A 19028-nucleotide genomic window follows, 5' to 3' on the forward strand; every position below is an offset into this window, starting at 1 on the left:
TTAATCTACTGAGCGAGGCCAGGGATCAAACCCGAATCCTCATGAATACTAGTTGGATTTGTTTCCACTGCGCCACAATAAGAACTCCCTCATCAAGCTTTTTTGAAGGCTGATGTTAAAGCGAATATCTGGGTGGACGAGCTCAGCTGGTTAGAAAACTCCAATCCAAGAGAAGCCAATCTGGATCACGGGTTTGATCATCCCAGAAGCCAATGATAATCTGTGTTTGATTGGCCTCACCATACACCCACAAACCAGTCCCAAGCAATTTACAAATACCTTTACTCTCTCTCTCTCACAGAGGATATTAAGCCACAGAGGTTACAGCCCAGCAAAAGTGTATCCCCCATGCCCGGGAACAACGCAGACTGCCTAATTGCCTCTGGGAGTGTTGTCAGTATGTCTGCAGATGAAGAACACATTGGCGTTCCCTGGTGGCCCTGCAGATAAGAACTTGACATGGTCACTGCTATGGCTTGGGTTACTGCTGTGGCTCAAGTTTGATCCCTGGCTGGAGAACTTCTACATGCTGTGGGCACAGAAAAAAAAATTAGTTGGATTTCTTCTAACTGGTGAATTACCCCAGGAGTGGGCTTGGGCAAGAAGAAACCAACTCTTGAGATAATCAATGAGCCTTAAGATGTTACTGCATTTTGTAATAAGAAGGACAACGCAGTATCCTGCAGGTGGAAGAACTCAAAATCATAATCCCCAATCTGTAGACTGGGTCTCTCCATGGCAGTGCCATCCAAGAGGGCAGCCATGAACCACATACGGATCCTGAAAAAGAAACTAATTTTTTAAATTTTTTATTTATTTTTGATTTAAATGTTTTTAAATTTTAATTAAACTTAATTCCTTTAAATTTAAATAACCACCATATTGGACAATAGTGATCTAGAATATAAAAAGTAATAGTATGCCAACAGGGATAACACCAATGTTTAACAAGAAATCACTATTTTCCAGTCATTCTTCTAAGTTTATTGGCTCATTCAATGTGTTCCGCTATCTTGCATGTATTTTCCATGTCTTTTGTGATTAAAAAAAAAGTGTAAAATAATTGTTACTAACTTCACTACATAGTCTCATAATGTATTTTCTAAATCTATACATGCTAAAATTTTAATGACCATCAGTTGGTGATTTTCTTTTTAACTGAAAAGAGGTTGGTCCATATCTTCAAAAGTATTAGGAACCAGTGACTTAAAATACTGGCAGAAGGGGAGTTCCCTCATGACTCAGTGGGTGAAGGATCTGACGTCATTGCTGTGGCTCTGGTTACAATTGTGGCCCAAGGTCAATTCCTGGCCCTGGAACTTCCCCATGCCACAGGTGTGGCCAAATAAATAAAGTATATTTTAAAAAAATACTAGGAGAAAGGCAGAGAGAGAAAAGAAAAATATCTTTACTCTCGTTTCCCTACGCCTTCCCACAATCTTCTAGGAGAGAAGACTAGACACTCATTTATCTTCCTTCTGCCCCTCAAGCAAGGACACAGGGAACTGAGAGGAGTTAAAGAGAACCTTATTTCTGTTTTGTGCCACTGGGAGTAGACCACCATCTACTCAGCTCTGCCCCGGCCTTCCTGTGCCCACCTCAAGCTCTGGCCTGCTTATGTTTCCAGAGGCAGCAGATGAATGAGCCTGTGTGGGTACTGGGACTGGATTAGGGGAGCGGGTGCAGTTCTACTCACCTGAGCACATCTCCCCCTTGTAGTGGACACAGGAGAAGTCGTCACACTCACAGTACTTGCCCGTGATCTTGCCAAAGTCACTGCTGTGGCAGACACACTGGCCACAGAGACACTCGCCCCGCTGGCTGCAGATGGGCTGGCCCTGCTGGGGGCTGCACTCATCCTGCTGGGAGGGGCGGTAGTCCTTTTCCGAGCACTCACACTGGAACCCCAGCCAGCCAGGCCCACAGTGGCACACCCCACACTCAAAGGTCCCATTGCCATTGTTGCAGCGGGGGCTGTCAGGCTCAGCTTGAGCCTGGCAGTCACAGTCACAGTTGAAGGTGACCTGGACAGTGAGGCTGTCTTTGAAGCCCACGGGCTTGATGGTGAAGGACTTCTCCTTCTCCCGGGGGCAGCCACGCACCTTGGCCTCAATGCTGAAGCTCACCTGGATGGAAAGTAAGATTGCATTCAGACATGGGTGGACCCTGCTGACATTCCAGCCCCGGAGGGAAAGAAGTTGTGCCCTGCCCTGCCCAGGAATACCCAAATTGGGTGTCCTATCCTCCAGCAAGCTGGCGTTCCTCAGCCTTCCAGCTACCAGCATCTGCAATGCCAAAGCAAAAGCCTGTGGAGAATTGTGCAGTTGTGACATATCTGGCTGAGCATAGACACACTGTACTGTCATGAGGTAGTTTTTTTAATTCCATACATGAAATAATCCAGCTCAAGTGAAACAGAACCTGTGATCTTGTAAACACCCTACCTTGACCAACTAAGCTAGAACTGATTACATAATATTATCAAGATACACAAAGCACTGTTTTGCACTACACAATGCCACACAGTAGCCAACCACAGGTTCGGGGTCTACTGTTCAATTGCCACATTAACATTTCATCGCTTGTGCAATCGAATAACATTTCATCGCTTGTGCAATCGAATACATTTCAGGCCACTATCTCTTGCTAGGGTGAGTGCACACGTACCTAGAATGTATAGACGGAAGGATGGATAGATGATGACAGAAATATAGACAGAGATGATATAAATCATATAACTATAGATAGCCCCCTTTTTTCTTCCCACTCCCTTCACCATCCCCTCTCCTCTAAGGCAGGAGCAGAAGAAAACCAACCACTAAGAAAGGAAAGCCACAGAGGGACTGGACATTTGTATTCTGATATTCCATGAAGGTGGGTATTTTTGCCTATTCCATTTGCTGCCAAATCATCAGCAGCTAGAACAATGCCTGGCACAAAGTCGGTGCTCACTAAGTATTTAGAGGACCCTGTCATTTTATGCTGTGAAGCAAAGAAATATACTGCAGGGGGTGCAGTGCTGGAGACTGGTTGCAGGGTGAAAGTAAGAAATATTTTCATTTGCAATCAATGGTGCATAAATAGAGGTAATGTAAACACAAGTTTTTCAAAATCCTGAAGTTACTTAATGATAGAGAAGAATTAGGCAATAGAAGCCTCAGAGGAGAAGGCTGGCAGCTTTACCACATCTAACTTGTAAGGATGTCCAGGAAGAAGGTACAGGGAAGGAATGGGTGGGTACCCATGGACACTCCAGGGCACAGGGAGGGTTAAAGCTGCAGCTTTAGCCCCCACCCAGCCCACCTCACCGTGTCTCCAATCTTGAGTCCAACACAAGACTTAAGGCCTGGGATGACCTCGTTGTTGAGACAGGTGGCATTGAAGGATAACGACAGCTCCTCAGGGAGGTCACGCACTTCGAGCTCCACTTTAGAGCGGATTTTCTGATCAGAAAAGGGCAAGAGAAGATAAGAAAATGGGCTGAGATGAAATGAGTAGGAGCCAATTCCATCTCAAGCAAAACCTGCCAGGTGGTCCTAGACTCACCTGTCACGCCCGGTGCTGAGGTTCACCTAGAAGCTGCCAGAGCTTCCCTGGGACCCTATTTCCTGCTCTATTTCCTGCCCAGGACCTGCTCTTTCTCCACTTGTGTCTAGATGAATCTGGGTAAAATCTAAAGCAGCTATGCCCTCCTGCAGGCCTCAGGGTCATGCAAGACTGGAGTGCTAACACTGGTCACCTTGGAAAGTAGCACTTTCTACATAATTTTTAATCGACCTCGCATTCCCCGTGGTTCAGCTGCCTTCTTTCTCTATTGCTGGAGCCCAGCTCTCCCTCACTCTGTACCTCACCTGCCCCATCCACTTTCCCTTCCACCTTCCCTAAGCCCTTCCTCCTTTGTTCCGAAGGCTCCCTGGCACTCCTTTCTGAGCCGTTTCTGTCTCAGAAGGCTGCCTTCCTCCCAGTGCTGGTTATCACATGGCCTCTAGAAGAACAAAAGGAAGGCAGGGAAGGCTGCGTGGTGGACTCTCAAATCTGAGCCCTCCAGGGTAACACCAAGTAAAAAGGACTCTTAGCAGGCCTATTCCTGGCATAAGACACTTACGCCATAAGCATCCACAATGAGCTGGAGGACATTGCTGGAATTGGAGGACAGCACCCCCACTGTGGTCCCTGGGATCAGTTCACTGTAGTTCTAGAAAGGAAGACAAAGATGTCCGGGGATGACGGATGAAGGTAGTGGTCTCCAAAAGCCCTCCCCAAATCAGACTGAGGGTCTTGAAATGAAAATTGAGGAAAAGGGAGGATGTTTTACTTGTCACTGCTAGGAATAAATCTAGCAGTTTTTCAGCCCTGAGAAAAATTACAGAGAACCTCTCTCTCACACACATACACACACACTCTCACCCACCCACCAAATTACTTCCCTCCACCACTGCAAACAGCAATACCCCCACCCTGCTAGGTTCAAGGTTCGAGAAGAGAGGCCACCAGGAGGAATTATCAGCTCCTGGATCTTTTCTGGTTGGGTACCATGGCCGAAGCTACTGTGAACTGGTTCCCTGAGACAGGTCCACCCATCACAGGCCCCACTCCCGCTCCAGGAGGGCAAAGTCACCTGGTAAAGACTAACTACACCTTCTGTCACTGCAAAGATCAAATTGATGTTTTTCTGGGATAGCTTCTCAGTTATCAGCCCCAGAGAGGGATAATCCTGTAAAAAGGGAGGGTGTGGAGGTTAGTTAAGACGTCTCTTCACATACATCCCTGAATTCTTAGGTCTTAGCTAATATGAGCTGTGGCTCAGACCATGGTAAGGCTTAAACTTGTTCACCCATAATCAGCGTGACGCAAACACAAAGTAAGTAAGTTGTGAACTCCAGAGATAAATGAAGAGGTACAGGCTGGTGGTGCCAAAACTAAGCACCTTCTTCTTACTTGAATTTGATGCATTCACACCAAGAGCAGCTTCTGTGGGCCAGGTGCTGCCAGGCCACATTGTTTTGAAGCTTCCTTCTGTTTTGCAGCTACTGACAAATTCCCTGGCTTGGTGCTCGCAATCCTCTGTCATGCGATCTCAACCTTCCTTTCCAATCATTCACCTCTCTCCCCCTTCCACTTACCACTCAGCTGGCCCACTTTCATCCTCCCACCTGGAGTGGGCTTTTTGCTAATCTTCCTCCTTCCTTAGGACCCAGCTCAGGTCCCACCTTCTCCAGGAGGCCTTCCTGTGACCATCCCAGTTCATGATGAGCTTTCCTCCTTAAAATACCTAAAGCCCTTACTAACTTCTCTACCCAGTTAGCATTAACCATGCATCTTGTGTTACTGGTACCACATCTTGTGTTACTGGTACCACATCTCAACTAAACCAAAAACTCTCTAAGGCTGGGAACCTTATATAGTGTCTTTATCTGCCTCATCCCCTGGCAAGGCCCTGCATAGACAAGGTGTCAATGATTATGGACTCATCCATTGCCTAGTTGTACTCAACTTGGATATGGCTGACACCAAGGAACTCAAGCCACAGTGGGAATGCTGGTGAACTGTGAACATGTCCCTAAGATCCTGGACCTTGTAGGGGACTCATGAGATCATCCAGCTCAGACTCCTGCCTTTACACAGGTGTACCTTTAAGCTACCTAGATGAAGTAGCTGCTACACTGTCTTTAAAAGACAAAGTGATAGGGATGGAGTAGGCACAGGTGGTTGTAGAAGTCCCAATAGGGGATCGCAGATAAAGAGGGAAACCTGGGGGATGCTGGGAGACCACTATAAGTTCAAGAAAGCCACCAGAACAAGGCAGGCTTGCTTGACTAGTGGAGGTGCAAGAATTGCCTCAGGTCGTTGGGTGGGGGAGGGATGAGGCCTGCATTCTGATTCAAACCAAGGGCAAGAGTTTGAGGACCGCCCTTCAGCTGATTTGAATACACACCTTACTGGATACTAAGGAGGAGCTACTACTCCCAACAAGGAAGAGGTGGGCCTTTCCAACACCCCACTCCCCTTGGATTATAAAACTGCAACCCATGAGATCCTGGGGGCAGAGCTTCCTTGCCTACCTGCATGCATCTCTTACAAGTATCCTATCTTAAAAAATCTGTTTCTTGCCTATCACTTTGTCTCTTGCTGAATTCCTTCTGCACTGAGGCATAAAGAACCTGAACCTTATTGAGTCCAGACACGGTGTAAGTAACTCAAATTTAAAACTATGGGTTTAATAGCCAAGACATGGAAACAACCTAAATGTCCATCGACAGAGGAGTGGATCAAGAAGAGGTGGTCCATATACACAATGGAATATTACTCAGCCATTAAAAGGAATGAAATACCAGCATTTTTAGCAACACAGATGGACCTAGAAATTATCATGCTACGTGAAGTCAGCCATACAATGAGACACCAACATCAAATGCTTTCACTGACATGTGGAATCTGAAAAAAGGACAGACTGAACCTCTTTGCAGAACAGATGCTGATTCACAGACTTTGAAAAACTTATGGTCTCCAAAGGAGACAGTTTGGGGGGTGGGGGGATGTGCTTAGGATGTGGGATGGAAATCCTGTGAAATTGGATTGTGATGATCATTGTGAAAGAAAGAAAGAAAGAAAGAAAGAGAGAAAGAAAGAAAGAAAGAAAACTATGGGTTTAAGTCCCAATCTGGCTTTAGGCTGGGTTGAGTCCTGGCACTTGTGTTCAAGTCCTGACCTAGATTTTGGCTGGGTTTAAGTCCTGGCAAGTGGGTTCAAGTCCCAATCTGTGTTCTGGCCAGGTTCAGGTCATTAGTGCTGTCAGTTTCAAAAGCATTCACACTTGCTCCTAGATACTCAGCCTTCTGCCGGTCTATACATTTTCTTCATGGTTTACTGCAGTTCCTCTTGTTTCAATGTAAACTTTTCTTTTAACCTTCTATGGACATGGAAAACAACTTATAAGAAGTCCTCTCAAATAAACTAGTGGTTATCAGAAGGGAAGGGGCTGAGGGGGAGGGCAAAATGGGTAAAGGGAATCAACTGTGTGGTGCCAGATGGAAATTAGATTTTTGGTGGTAGCATGCTGTAATGTATACAGAAGTAGAAAAATAGTGTTATATACATGAAACTCACATAGTGTTATAAACAAATGTTACCTCAATAAAAAATAAATTTTTAGGAGTTCCCATCGTGGGCTCAGTGGTAACGAACGTGACTAGTATCCAGGACACTCAGATTCGATCCCTGGCCTTACTCAGTAGGTTAAAGGATCCGGCATTGCTGTGAATTGTGGTGTAGGTCGCAGATGCAGCTCAGATCCCATGTTGCTGTGGCTGTGACGCAGGCTGGCAGCTACAGCTCTGATTTGACCCCTAGCCTGGGAACGTCTATATGCTGCAGGCTTTCCTAAAAACCATTAAATAAATAAATAATTTTTTTTTAAAGTCGTCTCATGTATCAGCTAAACCATCGTATAGTCTTCCAGTTGAATGACTCTGAGCCCTTTAACCCATCCTCGCAGGACTGGCCCTTCATGCTTTTGACGATCTCTGTCTCTTTTTCCTCTGTCTTCTTCCAGTAACCACAAGTGAGCCTGATATTCCAAGAAGGGGCTAATCCACACACACCAGACAGGACAGCCTGCTCTCCACTGGACCTGCAGAAGTCCTCTGGGCCCATTCTGGAAGCCACGATGCTGCTGCTGGGGCTGGAGGAAGTGGAAACACTGATCACAGCCAGGACCATCTCTAATGGTTGTGCAGGTTGTACCCTGGATGAGGGTATCCAGTAGGTGGGAGAATTGAGGGCAGGCTGAACAAAGCCCTGCACCCGGCCCACAGGAAGGGCTGTCATTTTCATAGTCACACAAAGACCCTGCCTGGGTTTGAGCAGTCCTGGCCAGAGTGAAGAGGGGGCACACATGGTACCAAGAATCTCACCATGGTAGTGGAGGCAGAGTAATGGTTGTCACTGCCAACATGACACTGTCCATCATTGGGTTGGACAATGCCTGCCAGCCTTCCATCCAGCGCTATATGGGTCTTGGCATCAGTGGTAAACACCAGTAAGTGGGATGCATCGTTCCTCCAGCCAATCTTCTCCTGTTCAAAAAATGGCAAAAGAGAGAGAGCAGCTTTAGCCATGTCGCTGGTAGAAAACGAAGACCTAAGGAGCTCCCTGCCTGAGGCATTGTCTTGGAGAAGGGCCTCAGTCCCACTCCTTAGAACACAAGCTGAAGCTTTCCAACTCAGGGGTTTCTGTTCTCTTGGGAAAATAGGCTCATAGCTAAATAGTTTAAGCAGCTGAAAGACACATACATCAACTCCAAAAATAACTTTTTCTTTTTTTTATTCTTTTTTTTTTTTTCCCTTGGTCATGCCTGTGGCACATGGAAGTTCCTGGGCCAGAGATCTCTGCAATCCGAGCCACATCAGTGACAACACCATATCCTTAACTGGTTGCACCACCAGGGAATTCCCAAATATAACTTTTTCAATGATAATTACATGGCCCATCTAGAAACCCACCTGCATCTGCAGAGCAGGGCTAGGCTAGGAAAAAAATCCCATCTGGGAGTTCCCATTGTGGCGCAGTGGTTAATGAATCCAACTAGGAACCATGAGGTTGCAGGTTCAGTCCCTGCCCTTGCTCAGTGGGTTAATGATCCGGTGTTGCTGTGAGCTGTGGTGTAGGTCACAGACGCAGCTCGGATCCCGAGTTGCTGTGGCTCTGGCATAGGCTGGTGGCTACGGCTCTGATTAGACCCCTAGCCTGGGAACCTCCATATGCCGCGGGAGCGGCCCAAGAAATGGCAAAAAGACAAAAAAAAAAAAAATCCCATCTGAACATCTGCCCCTTTGCTGAGATGAGTTAACCCAGCCTTGACACTTCCAGAGAAGGTGGGGAGATGCTCTCTTCAGGAAACATCGGAGACCACTAAGGTTCCAAAACATAACAGTTCTCACCATGGAGCAGATACAAGCAGAGACTGCATATCAGAACTTCTGGTTCATAATGTACGAAGTTCTGCTTGGTTCCTATCTCTTATTTCACACAGACATTCCCACAGTTGAGCCTCTTCCTGCCCCATTTTGATCTGGGCCAATCACACTGGGCACTCCATGCCCTCTAAACTCACGTCACAGACAGTAGCCTGCATGATGGCATCAAAGCCACCCTCTGGAGCATCTCGGTTCCGTGATACATTCTGCTTCTTCACTTCCTCGTTGAAACGGGTCACCTGGTCAGTTAGTGTGAGCACATGTTTGTAGCCAAACATGGGCAAACAGGTGGTCTTCATACTAGGGAGGAAAGGAGATCATTTAAGCAGACAGCTGATGGAAAAGGAGTAGGAGGGGAAAAGAGGGGGACAGATTGGGAGAGTGGTTTGCCCAGGCCAGCTCTATACAACTACAATTACCCAGACAGCTTAGACTCCAAATCCTTCAAATTACCTAAAGCATCACACTGACTTTACTTCTGGCTAGCTCAGAGGATAAGAGAGTGAACTGTGGAATCAGATTGCCTGGGTTCAAATCCCAGCTCCTTCACTTACTAGTCATGGGACCCTATGCAAGCTTCTCTATACCTAACCTCTAAAAAATTGAGGACATGACAGAACATATCTCATAAGAGTTGTTGGGAGGCTTAAACTGGTTAATGTATGTAAAGATCTTAGATCAGAGTGAGGCTCTAGTTGATATTGCTATCACCTCATACTTACTTCTTTAAAGTAACATTAACACAACAATTAAGTAAAAGTTTGGCAATAACTTACTGGCCCTGAGCTATCAATAAACTGATAGATCTGGGCCAAACAGGAGCATTTCTGTCCCCAGCTCAATGGTTTATCCGTTTAATTGATGGCTGACATCTTTACTGGGGAAACTTACAACACAGACAGAAGGTACCATATAACTTCCAACTCTACAAAGTAAATTCATACCTTGTCAGGCTCATTCAAAATTATAACCCATGAATTTTCTTAGTCTCTGCCAATTAAATAAATAAGCCATTCAGTTGTAAGCCAAAGTCTCAACAGAGGGACACATCAATTTATGCTATTAGAGAATTCAATAAATATTATTTCCACTCTTTTTTTTCTTTTTAGGGCCACAGCTGTGGCATATGGAAGTTCCCAGGCTAGGGGCTGAATTAAATCAGAGCTGCAGCTGCCAGCCTACAGCAGCACCGGATCCAAGCCGTGTCTGCAGACTACACCATAGCTCATGGCAATGCCATATCCTTTAACCTACTGAGTGAAGCCAGGGATAGAACCTGCATCTTCATGGATACTAGTTGAGTTCTTAATCTGTTGAGCCACAATGGGAACTCCCTCATTTCCACCCTTTTATGTTCCTCTAGGACTTAATTCCTTGCATTTTAACTCTGAAGACCTCGTAGTCTTGATAATGAGGACAGTGATGACAATAACAGTGGAACCAATCCTTCTGAAACCGTAATTCCTCTATTTACCTTTCCATAAATTTCTCTCTACTTTTGATCTCATTTCCCTCCTATTCTCACTTGTCTACTCTTTATTTATGACCAAAACCAAGAAGCTGATGAATTTTTCTTTCTAGGTCTCCAAACAGCCTTAGACTCTATTAATATAACATTTTAGATCAATGGGTTGGCACTTGCCAGGCAGGAAGACCAAGGTAGAGAGGAGATATCATTTGTCCAGAAGGCAGGCAACAAAGCCACTCTAGAACTAGAAATAGGGAGCAGGACTTGGACCTGCCTGGGGCAGAGGGGAAGGATGTTTTGCTGGCTTCTAGAGGAGAGACTTACTCATAGCAGGGGTTTTTGAGGGCCTGTGGTGGAGAGATGTACATGTAAGGTGACACAGGCTTGTCCACAAAGGCCCCGAAGCCAATCCGCAGGTTACTGGTGAGCTTACGCATCTGGGAAGCCAGCTTGGTACCCAGGTTCTGGATGCTCTCCAGATCATCCTTCATAGAGAAAGACAGGTCCATCAAGTAGTAGATGTCCACAGGGTAATCCTCCACCTGCCGGACTTGGACGGAGAAACTCTTCGAATCATCTGCAAGGTAGAAAGACGTTAATTCTTTCTCCTCTTCTCCCTCTAAGACTTAAGTAAAGTTGGACACAGTCGGAATGAAGTAACTTCTTGATCAAACTAAACTTGAAAGCCCTGGTCCCGTCTCCTCTCCCCTTGCACTTCTATTCCTCTTTCAATCTCTTGACTTCCTTTTTTTTTTTTTTTTTTTTTTTTTTTTTCCCTGTCTTTTTGCCTTTTCTAGGGCCGCTCCCATGGCATATGGAGGTTCCCAGGCTAGGGGGTCTCTCTCATCGGAGCTGTTGCTGCCAGCCTACACCACAGCCACAGCAACACCAGATCCGAGCCCTGTCTGCGACCTACACCACAGCTCACGGCAACGCCGGATCCTTAACCCACTGAGCAAGGCCAGGGATCAAACCTGCAACCTCATGGTTCCTAGTCAGATTCGTTAACCACTGCGCCACAGCGGGAGCTCCTTGACTTCCTATTTTGAACCTTTCCTTTTCCATTCTAAACGTTGCCACCCTCTCAAAATCCCCATCTGTCTAATCCTCTGGGTCTGAAGGGTCCACCACCCTGAGTCACAGAAATGCCGGCAGCTACTACACTTCAGACTCTATTAAAAGCAGGAACTATGTCCCTCCCTTCTCTGAATCCCACTGTACCCAACACGTCTTGCATGTAGAAGGTACATTCTTAAATTCTTGATTTAATTGTGAAGTCAAAATCAAATGCCTCAAGGAGTTCCAGTTGTGGCACAGCGGAAACAAATCCGACTAGGAACCATGAGGTTGTGGGCTCGATCCCCGACCTCGCTCAGTGGGTTAAGGATCCCACATTGCCGTGAGCTGTGGTATAGGTCGAAGACTCGGCTCAGATCTGGCATTGCTGTGGCTGTGGCGTAGGCCAGCAGCTGTAGCTCGGGTTAGACTCCTAGACTGGGAACCTCCATATGCCACAGGGGCAGCACCCCCCGCCCCAGAAAAAAAAGGCAAAAAAAAAAATCAATGCCGCAAAAAGCCTGTTTCTTAGCCTAACCCTTCCTCTGAGGGTCTCCTGTCCCTATTTTCTCTACCCCTATGCAAGCCCCTGCTCATTCCAAACTTCTCTCATCTTACACCTCATTTGAGCACCAATATAAAGTTATACACTGGGTAAAACAGGCATTGGGGAGGGGAGTTCCCATTGTGGCACAGTGGAAAGAAATCTGACCAGTAGCCATGAGGATGCTGGTTGGATCTCTGGCCTTGCTCAGTGGGTTAAGGATCAGGTGTTGCTGTGGCTATGGTATAGGCAAGCAGCCATAACTCCGATTTGACCCCTAGCCTGGGTGTGGCCCAAAAAAGGAAAAAAAAAAAAAAAAAACAGGCATTGGGGAGACAAAGAAACAAACATTTCTGAGTAGCTATTAAGCTAGAAGGGTAGTTACTTGCTCAAAGATCAAACAGCTAATATACAGAAGAGTCAAGATTCAGACTCAGATCTTCTGTCTTCAGGTCCCCAAATCTTTTTTTTTTTTTTTCCATTCTCCCACCCACACTTCTCCCCACATCCTCCTCTTCCCACTCCATTTCCATGCAAGACCCTGCAAGACCCCTACCTGGCCGGAGCCGGAGCAAGATCCTCTGGGGGCTGACTTGAGTTATCTGGGAGCTGTCTCCAGAGCCCTTGTCACTCAGGGGCCTGGCCTCCAGGATTCTGGCCTCACTGATGGGGAACTCAATGTACTTCGGGTTACAGTGATCGTTCAGCAGATTCTCCTCCAGGTTACAGCGGGGCGTGCCCAGAGGCAGATCCTGTAAGACAGGAGCCCAAGGGAAGCCCCATGGTCAGAGCTGTGGTTGCTCTCTACTTCCTGCGGGCTCTGCCACCGCCAAACAGCCTAGAGTTTACCCAGCACTTTGGAGCTAAACCAACATAAAAGAACTCGTGTGGTCCTTCCTAAGGTAGTCTGCAGGCCTGTTGTACAGAATGGGCAAACTGAGGCGTCGGAAAGATTGGATGAGTGCCATTTATGGATTGTTAGGTAGGAAGATGGCCAGTACATAAGAGGCCTGTTGAACCAGTGTTTTTCAAACTGCAAAATGTAACCCACCCATGGGTGCCAAAGATCAGTATAGTGGGTCTCAATGTGTTAATGTGTCATCATTAATGCAGTGCGTCATCAATGTATTAAATAAAATGCAACATAACAAAATAGAAAGTATCAGGAGTTCCCGACGTGGCTCAGTGGTTAACGAATCCGACTAGGAACCATGAGGTTGCGGGTTCGATCCCTGCCCTTGCTCAGTGGGTTAAGGATCTGGCATTGCCGTGAGCTGTGGTGTAGGTCGCAGAAGTGGCTCAGATCCCGAGTTGCTGTGGCTCTGCTGTAGGCCGGCGGCTACAGTTCCGAGGAGACCCCTAGCCCGGGAACCTCCATATGTCGCAGGAATGGCCCAAGAAATGGCAAAAGAAAAAAAAAAAAAAAGACAAAATAGAAAGTATCAGTGTATATAACTAGCAAAACTAAAAATTGTTTTGTGAAAGGTTTTTAGATTGGGGATTAAGGGCATACTTATGAATAATAAATGACGATACATGATGTAATTTTTTTTTGCCACGCCCACAGCATATGAAACTTCCCAGGCCAGGGACCAAATCCGCACCACAGCAGTGACCCAAGCCACAGCAGTGACAATGCCAGATCCTTAACCCACTGAGCCAGAGGGGAACTCCCACAATGTATTTCTTTCTGCTGGTTAGGATCAAAGCAGTTTGGAAGCTGCTGTGTTAAGACACTGGCTAGGGTGTGAGATCTATGAGGGCAGGGACTATGTGTACCTTATTTCCTCTCTATTCCCAGCACCCAACGGAGACTGACCCAAAGGTGATGGGGGGGGGGGAATACGGGGAGGCAGCAGAGAGTAGGGGCTAAAAGCTCAGATCAGCTGAGACTACATCTCAGCCTTAGTTACTAGGGTGAGTCACCTAAACTCTCCGGGCCCCATTTTCCCATCTATAACATGAAAACAATAGCAGCCCCACCTTCACAGAGATGTTCTGTAGGACCACACAAGACAGTGCATGTAAAACACATAGCAGGGCACCCACATGAAGTAAGTGCTCAGTAAATGTTAGTAATTATTGGGATATGTTCCATGAATAGTTCCTGGATAATTATAAATTATGAACAAACTTCACAAGCTTGGACAAATCCTATGATGTCAGGCCACTGACCAGAGCCAGTCCTCTCACTCTCAGCTTCCTCCCTCACTCTGGCCAAAGGGCAGATGGAGCTCTCCTCCAAACACCCTGACGTGTATCCCTCAGCCCTCTGGAGCTCTGTGTGTGTGTTTACACCTGAGTATCGAATAGGGGACATGCTGCACTGGAAAGAACACTGCAACTCAGGAAACAGGTTCAATCCTAAGTCTGCTACGAACAAGCCTATGACTTCAAATAAGTCATCTCACTCCACTGAGTCTCAGTGTCCTCAGCTGTTCAGTAAAGGGGTTAGATGACATGGCATTTTTGGTCAGTCCCTTCCTGCTCTGACATTCAGCAAACTTAGCCTGGAAAGCTAGAAAACCCCTCCCTGGACCTATTTCACAATATCTAGGCCTTCGACCCCACAACCCCCTGCATCCCTACCCACCTCCCTCTCACAACCACTTCTGGAAGTCAGCTGAATAACCCACACCAATATCCCAGAACAACTAGTGTTAACATTTATTGAGTACTTACTGCATGCCAGGCACGATAATAAGCACTTGACATGGATTATTACAATCCTCCTGATTATAGTTCTGTAATGCTGAAACTATTATTATTTTACAAGTAACAAACCTGAGACAGAAGGTTTCACAAATGAGGAGCTCAATCTTGTTGTGAGCCACACAAGAAGTCCAAGGAGCCCAGTCTTTTTTTTTTTTTTTTTTTTTTTTTGCTATTTCCTTGGGCCGCTCCCGCGGCATATGGAGGTTCCCAGGCTAGGGGTCGGATCGGAGCTGTAGCCACTGGCCGATGCCGGAGTCACAGCAACTCGGGATCCGAGCCGCATCTGCAACCTACACCACAGCTCACGGCAACGCCGCATCGTTAACCCACTGAGCAGGGGCAGGGACCGAACCCGCAACCTCATGGTTCCTAGTCGGATTCATTAACCACTGCGCCATGACAGGAACTCCCAAGGAGCCCAGTCTTAAAGTAAGATATCGAAGGTCTGGAGAAGTTAAGTAATTTGCCCAGAGTTACAGAGCTAAAAAGTGGCAGAAGTGAGCTGCTGACTAGATTGCCTGACCGTAATTATCCTCATAAAATAAGTTGTGTTGTATTCTCTGTAGAGTGGGGATAAAGGCAGAGAAGGAGGAGTGTGAAGAAGAGAGTCACAGGAAGAGCCACACCCTGGGATACCCCAGGGAGGGGACAGGATGCAAGATGGGGATACGGGAGGTGTGGGGAGGAGAAGTGCTATTTCGCCTCCTCAGACCCTCAGGTGCAGCCGTGTTTCCAGGAGAGGGATGGACTACAAGAAGCCATTTACACTCAAAACCAGGATTCTGTAGCCTCACAAAGCTCAAAGTCCCTCTCCCTCTCCCACCCAGCCCTCCTCTGATACACACAAGGGCTTCCCCACGTGGATGTAAACATGAACACCAAAAGTGCTACAGACTGAACGTTTGCATCCCGCCAGGATTCATACATTAAACCCTAACCCTAACCTCTAAAAAGAACAAACGAAAGAAAGAAAGAAAGAAAGAAAGAAAGAAAGAAAGAAAGAAAGAAAGAAAGAAAGAAAGAAAGAAAGAAAGAAAGGAAGGAAGGAAGGAAGGAAGGAAGGAAGGAAGGAAGGAAGGAAGAAAGATAAAGGAAAAGAAAAGAAAAAGAATAAATCCTAACCTCCAAGGTGATGGTGGAGCCATCACGAGTTAGGATTGATTAGGTCAAGAGGTGAAGCCCTCATGAATAGGAGTGTAATCCGGTGTTGTCACTGCTGTGGCTCAGGTCACTACGGTGGCATGGGTCCAATCCCTGGCCCAGGAACTTCTGAATGCCATGGGCAAGGCCAACAAAAAAGAGGCCCCAGTGAGCTCCCTGGCCCCATGTGAGGACACAGAGAAGATGGCCATCTATGACACTGGTGTGCTGGTACCTGGATCAGGGACTTTCTGCCTCTAGAACGGTGAGAAATAGATGTTTGTCGTTAAACCACCCTGTCTGTGGTATTTTTGTTACGGCAGCCTAAACAGACAAAGACTAACAGCGTGAGGACCACCCTCACCCAGGCGAAACACAGAAAGAGCTTCCAGAAGCCAGCAACTTCCTTCTTTCTCATCTCAGCTTCACGGGTATGAGGTGGAGAAATGGCATCAGCAATGGGAAGCAGTGTGTGAGATCTAACCTTCCTGGTTCCAAAGATTCCACCAGGACGTCATAGCTCCTCCAGGTCTCAGAAAGATGAAAATCCCCTCCCCTAGCTCCAGCCAGGGACAGAACGACAGAGGGGAAACCTGAGCATCTGCCGTTTTCGTGCTCTAAGTCTTGCTGCTCCTGCCCATCTCTCTGGACCCTTCTCCCTCAGGAAGCAGCCTCTTTCTTGCTCACAAAAGTCCCTACTGCCTCTCTGATTCCAGCTGCCCACAAAGTCCCAGGGAGAAAACTTTCCAAAAAAGGCAATGACTGGATGGACCAAGATGCCCTGAGGAGCTGGTTCTTTCCAGGACAAAGGTGCTGAAGGAGAGAAGAAAGGGGGAGACCAGGACACAGTGAGAACAGCAAGGCCATCGTGTCATCTTCAAGCTGCATCAGTGAAGGGAGAGAAATGTTTTGGAGGGGGTTTCCTGACCCCCATTTCCTAATGGGGCAGTGTTTATTAGGGGAGAATTTGAAGTGCTAAGCCTTGCTGACAGCGCTTATGGTTTGTTAGGAATTTCCTTAGAAATCTAAACACTAAGAAACAAAAAAAAGTCTACTTCCCTCCCTCTGTGGTCTCTGACATCAGGGGTCAGGAACTCCTCAGTCACGCTCCCCCTGAGAGCCTCCTGGCCCCGAAGGACACCAAGGCAGTGATCTCAACACACTTGGGCAACATTCCCTTTCTGAGTAACCCAGCTGACAAGGTAGAAGGAATGTGTCCAGGTCACTCAGAGATAAAACTGGAAGGAGGTGGGGGAGTGTTCCAGTTCCCAGTGAAACCAGATGTTACACAAGAAGGGTAAAAATAACCAAGACCCAGGAGAAGGGCTGGAGCACAGAGGTGAGAGGCTGCAGCCCACGTGCTGTGTGTGAGCTGGATCCCCTCCCTCTCCCAGGAGAGTGACACATGCTTTTAGTCCCATTCTCCACTGATTCTGTTTTGGAAACTGGGAAGTTACAGCAGGAATAACTGTCATTATTCTATCTATCTCACAGGATTGGTCATGGGATAAAATAAACTTGTGAACAGGAAATGCTTTCAAGATATAAAAATCTCTGGAGTTCCCATCGTGGTGCAGTGGTTAACGAATCCGACTAGGAACCATGAGGTTGTGGGTTCGATCCCTGGCCTTGCTCAGTGGTTAAGGATCCGGTGTTGCCGTGAGCTGTGGTGTAGGTTGCAGACATGGCTCAGATCCCGCGTTGCTATGGCTCTGGCGTAGGCTGGCGGATACAGCTCTGATTCGACCCCTAGCCTGGGAACCTCCATATGCCAAGGGAGTGGCCCTAGAAAAGGCAAAAAGAAAAAAAAAAAAAAAAGACATAAAAATCTCTGATGATGGTTGTACAACTATAAATATAATAAAATTCATTGAGTTAAAAAACAAATTTTTTAAATTAAAAAAAGCAAAAAAAAAAAAACCATAAAAATCTCAAAAACACTCAAATCCTTTTGATCTGATATGAACAAATTCAAATAAGTGATTCTACCATGACCGTTCTAACCACTACTATTATGCTATTATGGCACAGACTTTTCTTGGAGTACAAGTTGCAATATGCCCTGGTACTTGTTTTTCCCCAGAAAGCCAACTGATGCCCTTAACCCAAATAAATCAACATTGTTCTCTTGACTTCTTCTTCTTCTTCTTTTTTTTTTTTTTTCTGTCTTTTTAGGGTTGCACTAGCGGCATATGGAGGTTCCCAGGCTAGGGGTCCAATTGGAGTTGTAGCCACTGGCCTACACCACAGTGACAACTCATAGCAACACCAGATCCTTAACCCACTGAACAAGGCCAGGGATCGAACCTGCGTCCTCATGGATGCTAGTCAGGTTCGTTAACTGCTGAGCCATGACAGGAACTGCAGACACTGTTCTCTTGACTGACATCCAGTGAAGTCAAGAAATCACTTGAACATACAGAGAGAAAAGTGAGGAGGAGACAAAAAGAAGAAGAAAATGAAAACATTTTAGTTTATGGTTATTGATATTTGTACTCCATTGTTCACAGGGGGAGGAGCACTCTCAATATTATCCTTTCTTTTTTTTTTTCTTCTTTTTTTTTTTTTTTTGGTCTTTTTGCCATTTCTTGGGCCGCTCCCGCAGCATATGGAGGTTCCCAGGCTAGGGGTCGAATCGGAGCAGTAGCCACTGGCCTATGCCAGAGCCATAGCGACGTGGGATCCGAGCCGCATCTGCAACCTACACCACAGCTCATGGCAACGCCAGATCCTTAACCCACTGAGCAAGGCCAGGGATCGAACCCACAACCTCATGGTTCCTAGTCGGATTCGTTAACCACTGGGCCACAACGGGAACTCCCCTTTCTTGTTTTTAACAATAACATATTGGAGCAAAGCTCTCAAGATGAGCACTTATCCCCCAGATTTAAAAAATAGAAAGAAAAAGCATCAGAAAAATGAGAATGAAACTATGTTAGTGACTAAAAAGGAATGAAATAGTGGCCTAACCCTACCCCCTACAGATATAGAGAAAAACGTGAGACATGAGTCCTATTGGCCTCTTCCTCTTTGTCAGACCCAAACCCACTCTTTTCCTTTCATCCTCAGATGTCAGGTTGAGTGTGAGTGGGCCCACCTTGCCAGATGCACCTAGGACTTCAGAATTCCT

General features: G+C 46.5%; 1 protein-coding gene across 2 annotated transcripts in view; it reads right to left on the minus strand.

Annotated features, from left to right (window-relative positions):
- Window positions 1-19028, minus strand: part of ITGB3 (integrin subunit beta 3) — a 58870-nt gene that overhangs the window by 18193 nt on the left and 21649 nt on the right. Inside the window, exons 3-10 of one of the 2 annotated variants that reach the window (XM_084982928.1) lie at window positions 12600-12795; window positions 10768-11020; window positions 9113-9275; window positions 7914-8075; window positions 4619-4714; window positions 4106-4195; window positions 3304-3443; window positions 1697-2121 (exon numbers count right to left, since the gene is read on the minus strand). In XM_084982928.1, coding sequence (XP_084839054.1) covers window positions 1697-2121; window positions 3304-3443; window positions 4106-4195; window positions 4619-4714; window positions 7914-8075; window positions 9113-9275; window positions 10768-11020; window positions 12600-12795 — 1525 coding nt within the window. Of the gene's footprint in view, window positions 1-1696; window positions 2127-3303; window positions 3444-4105; window positions 4196-4618; window positions 4715-7913; window positions 8076-9112; window positions 9276-10767; window positions 11021-12599; window positions 12796-19028 lie in introns of both variants that reach the window. The other variant, NM_214002.1, reaches the window with a different exon arrangement.

Source organism: Sus scrofa, chromosome 12, assembly GCF_054392235.1.
Source record: "Sus scrofa isolate SSC_HxYL_T2T_F1_AM1 chromosome 12, Sscrofa_HxYL_maternal_Yorkshire_Landrace_v2.0, whole genome shotgun sequence".
In the NCBI taxonomy this organism is placed as follows: Eukaryota; Metazoa; Chordata; class Mammalia; order Artiodactyla; family Suidae; genus Sus; species Sus scrofa.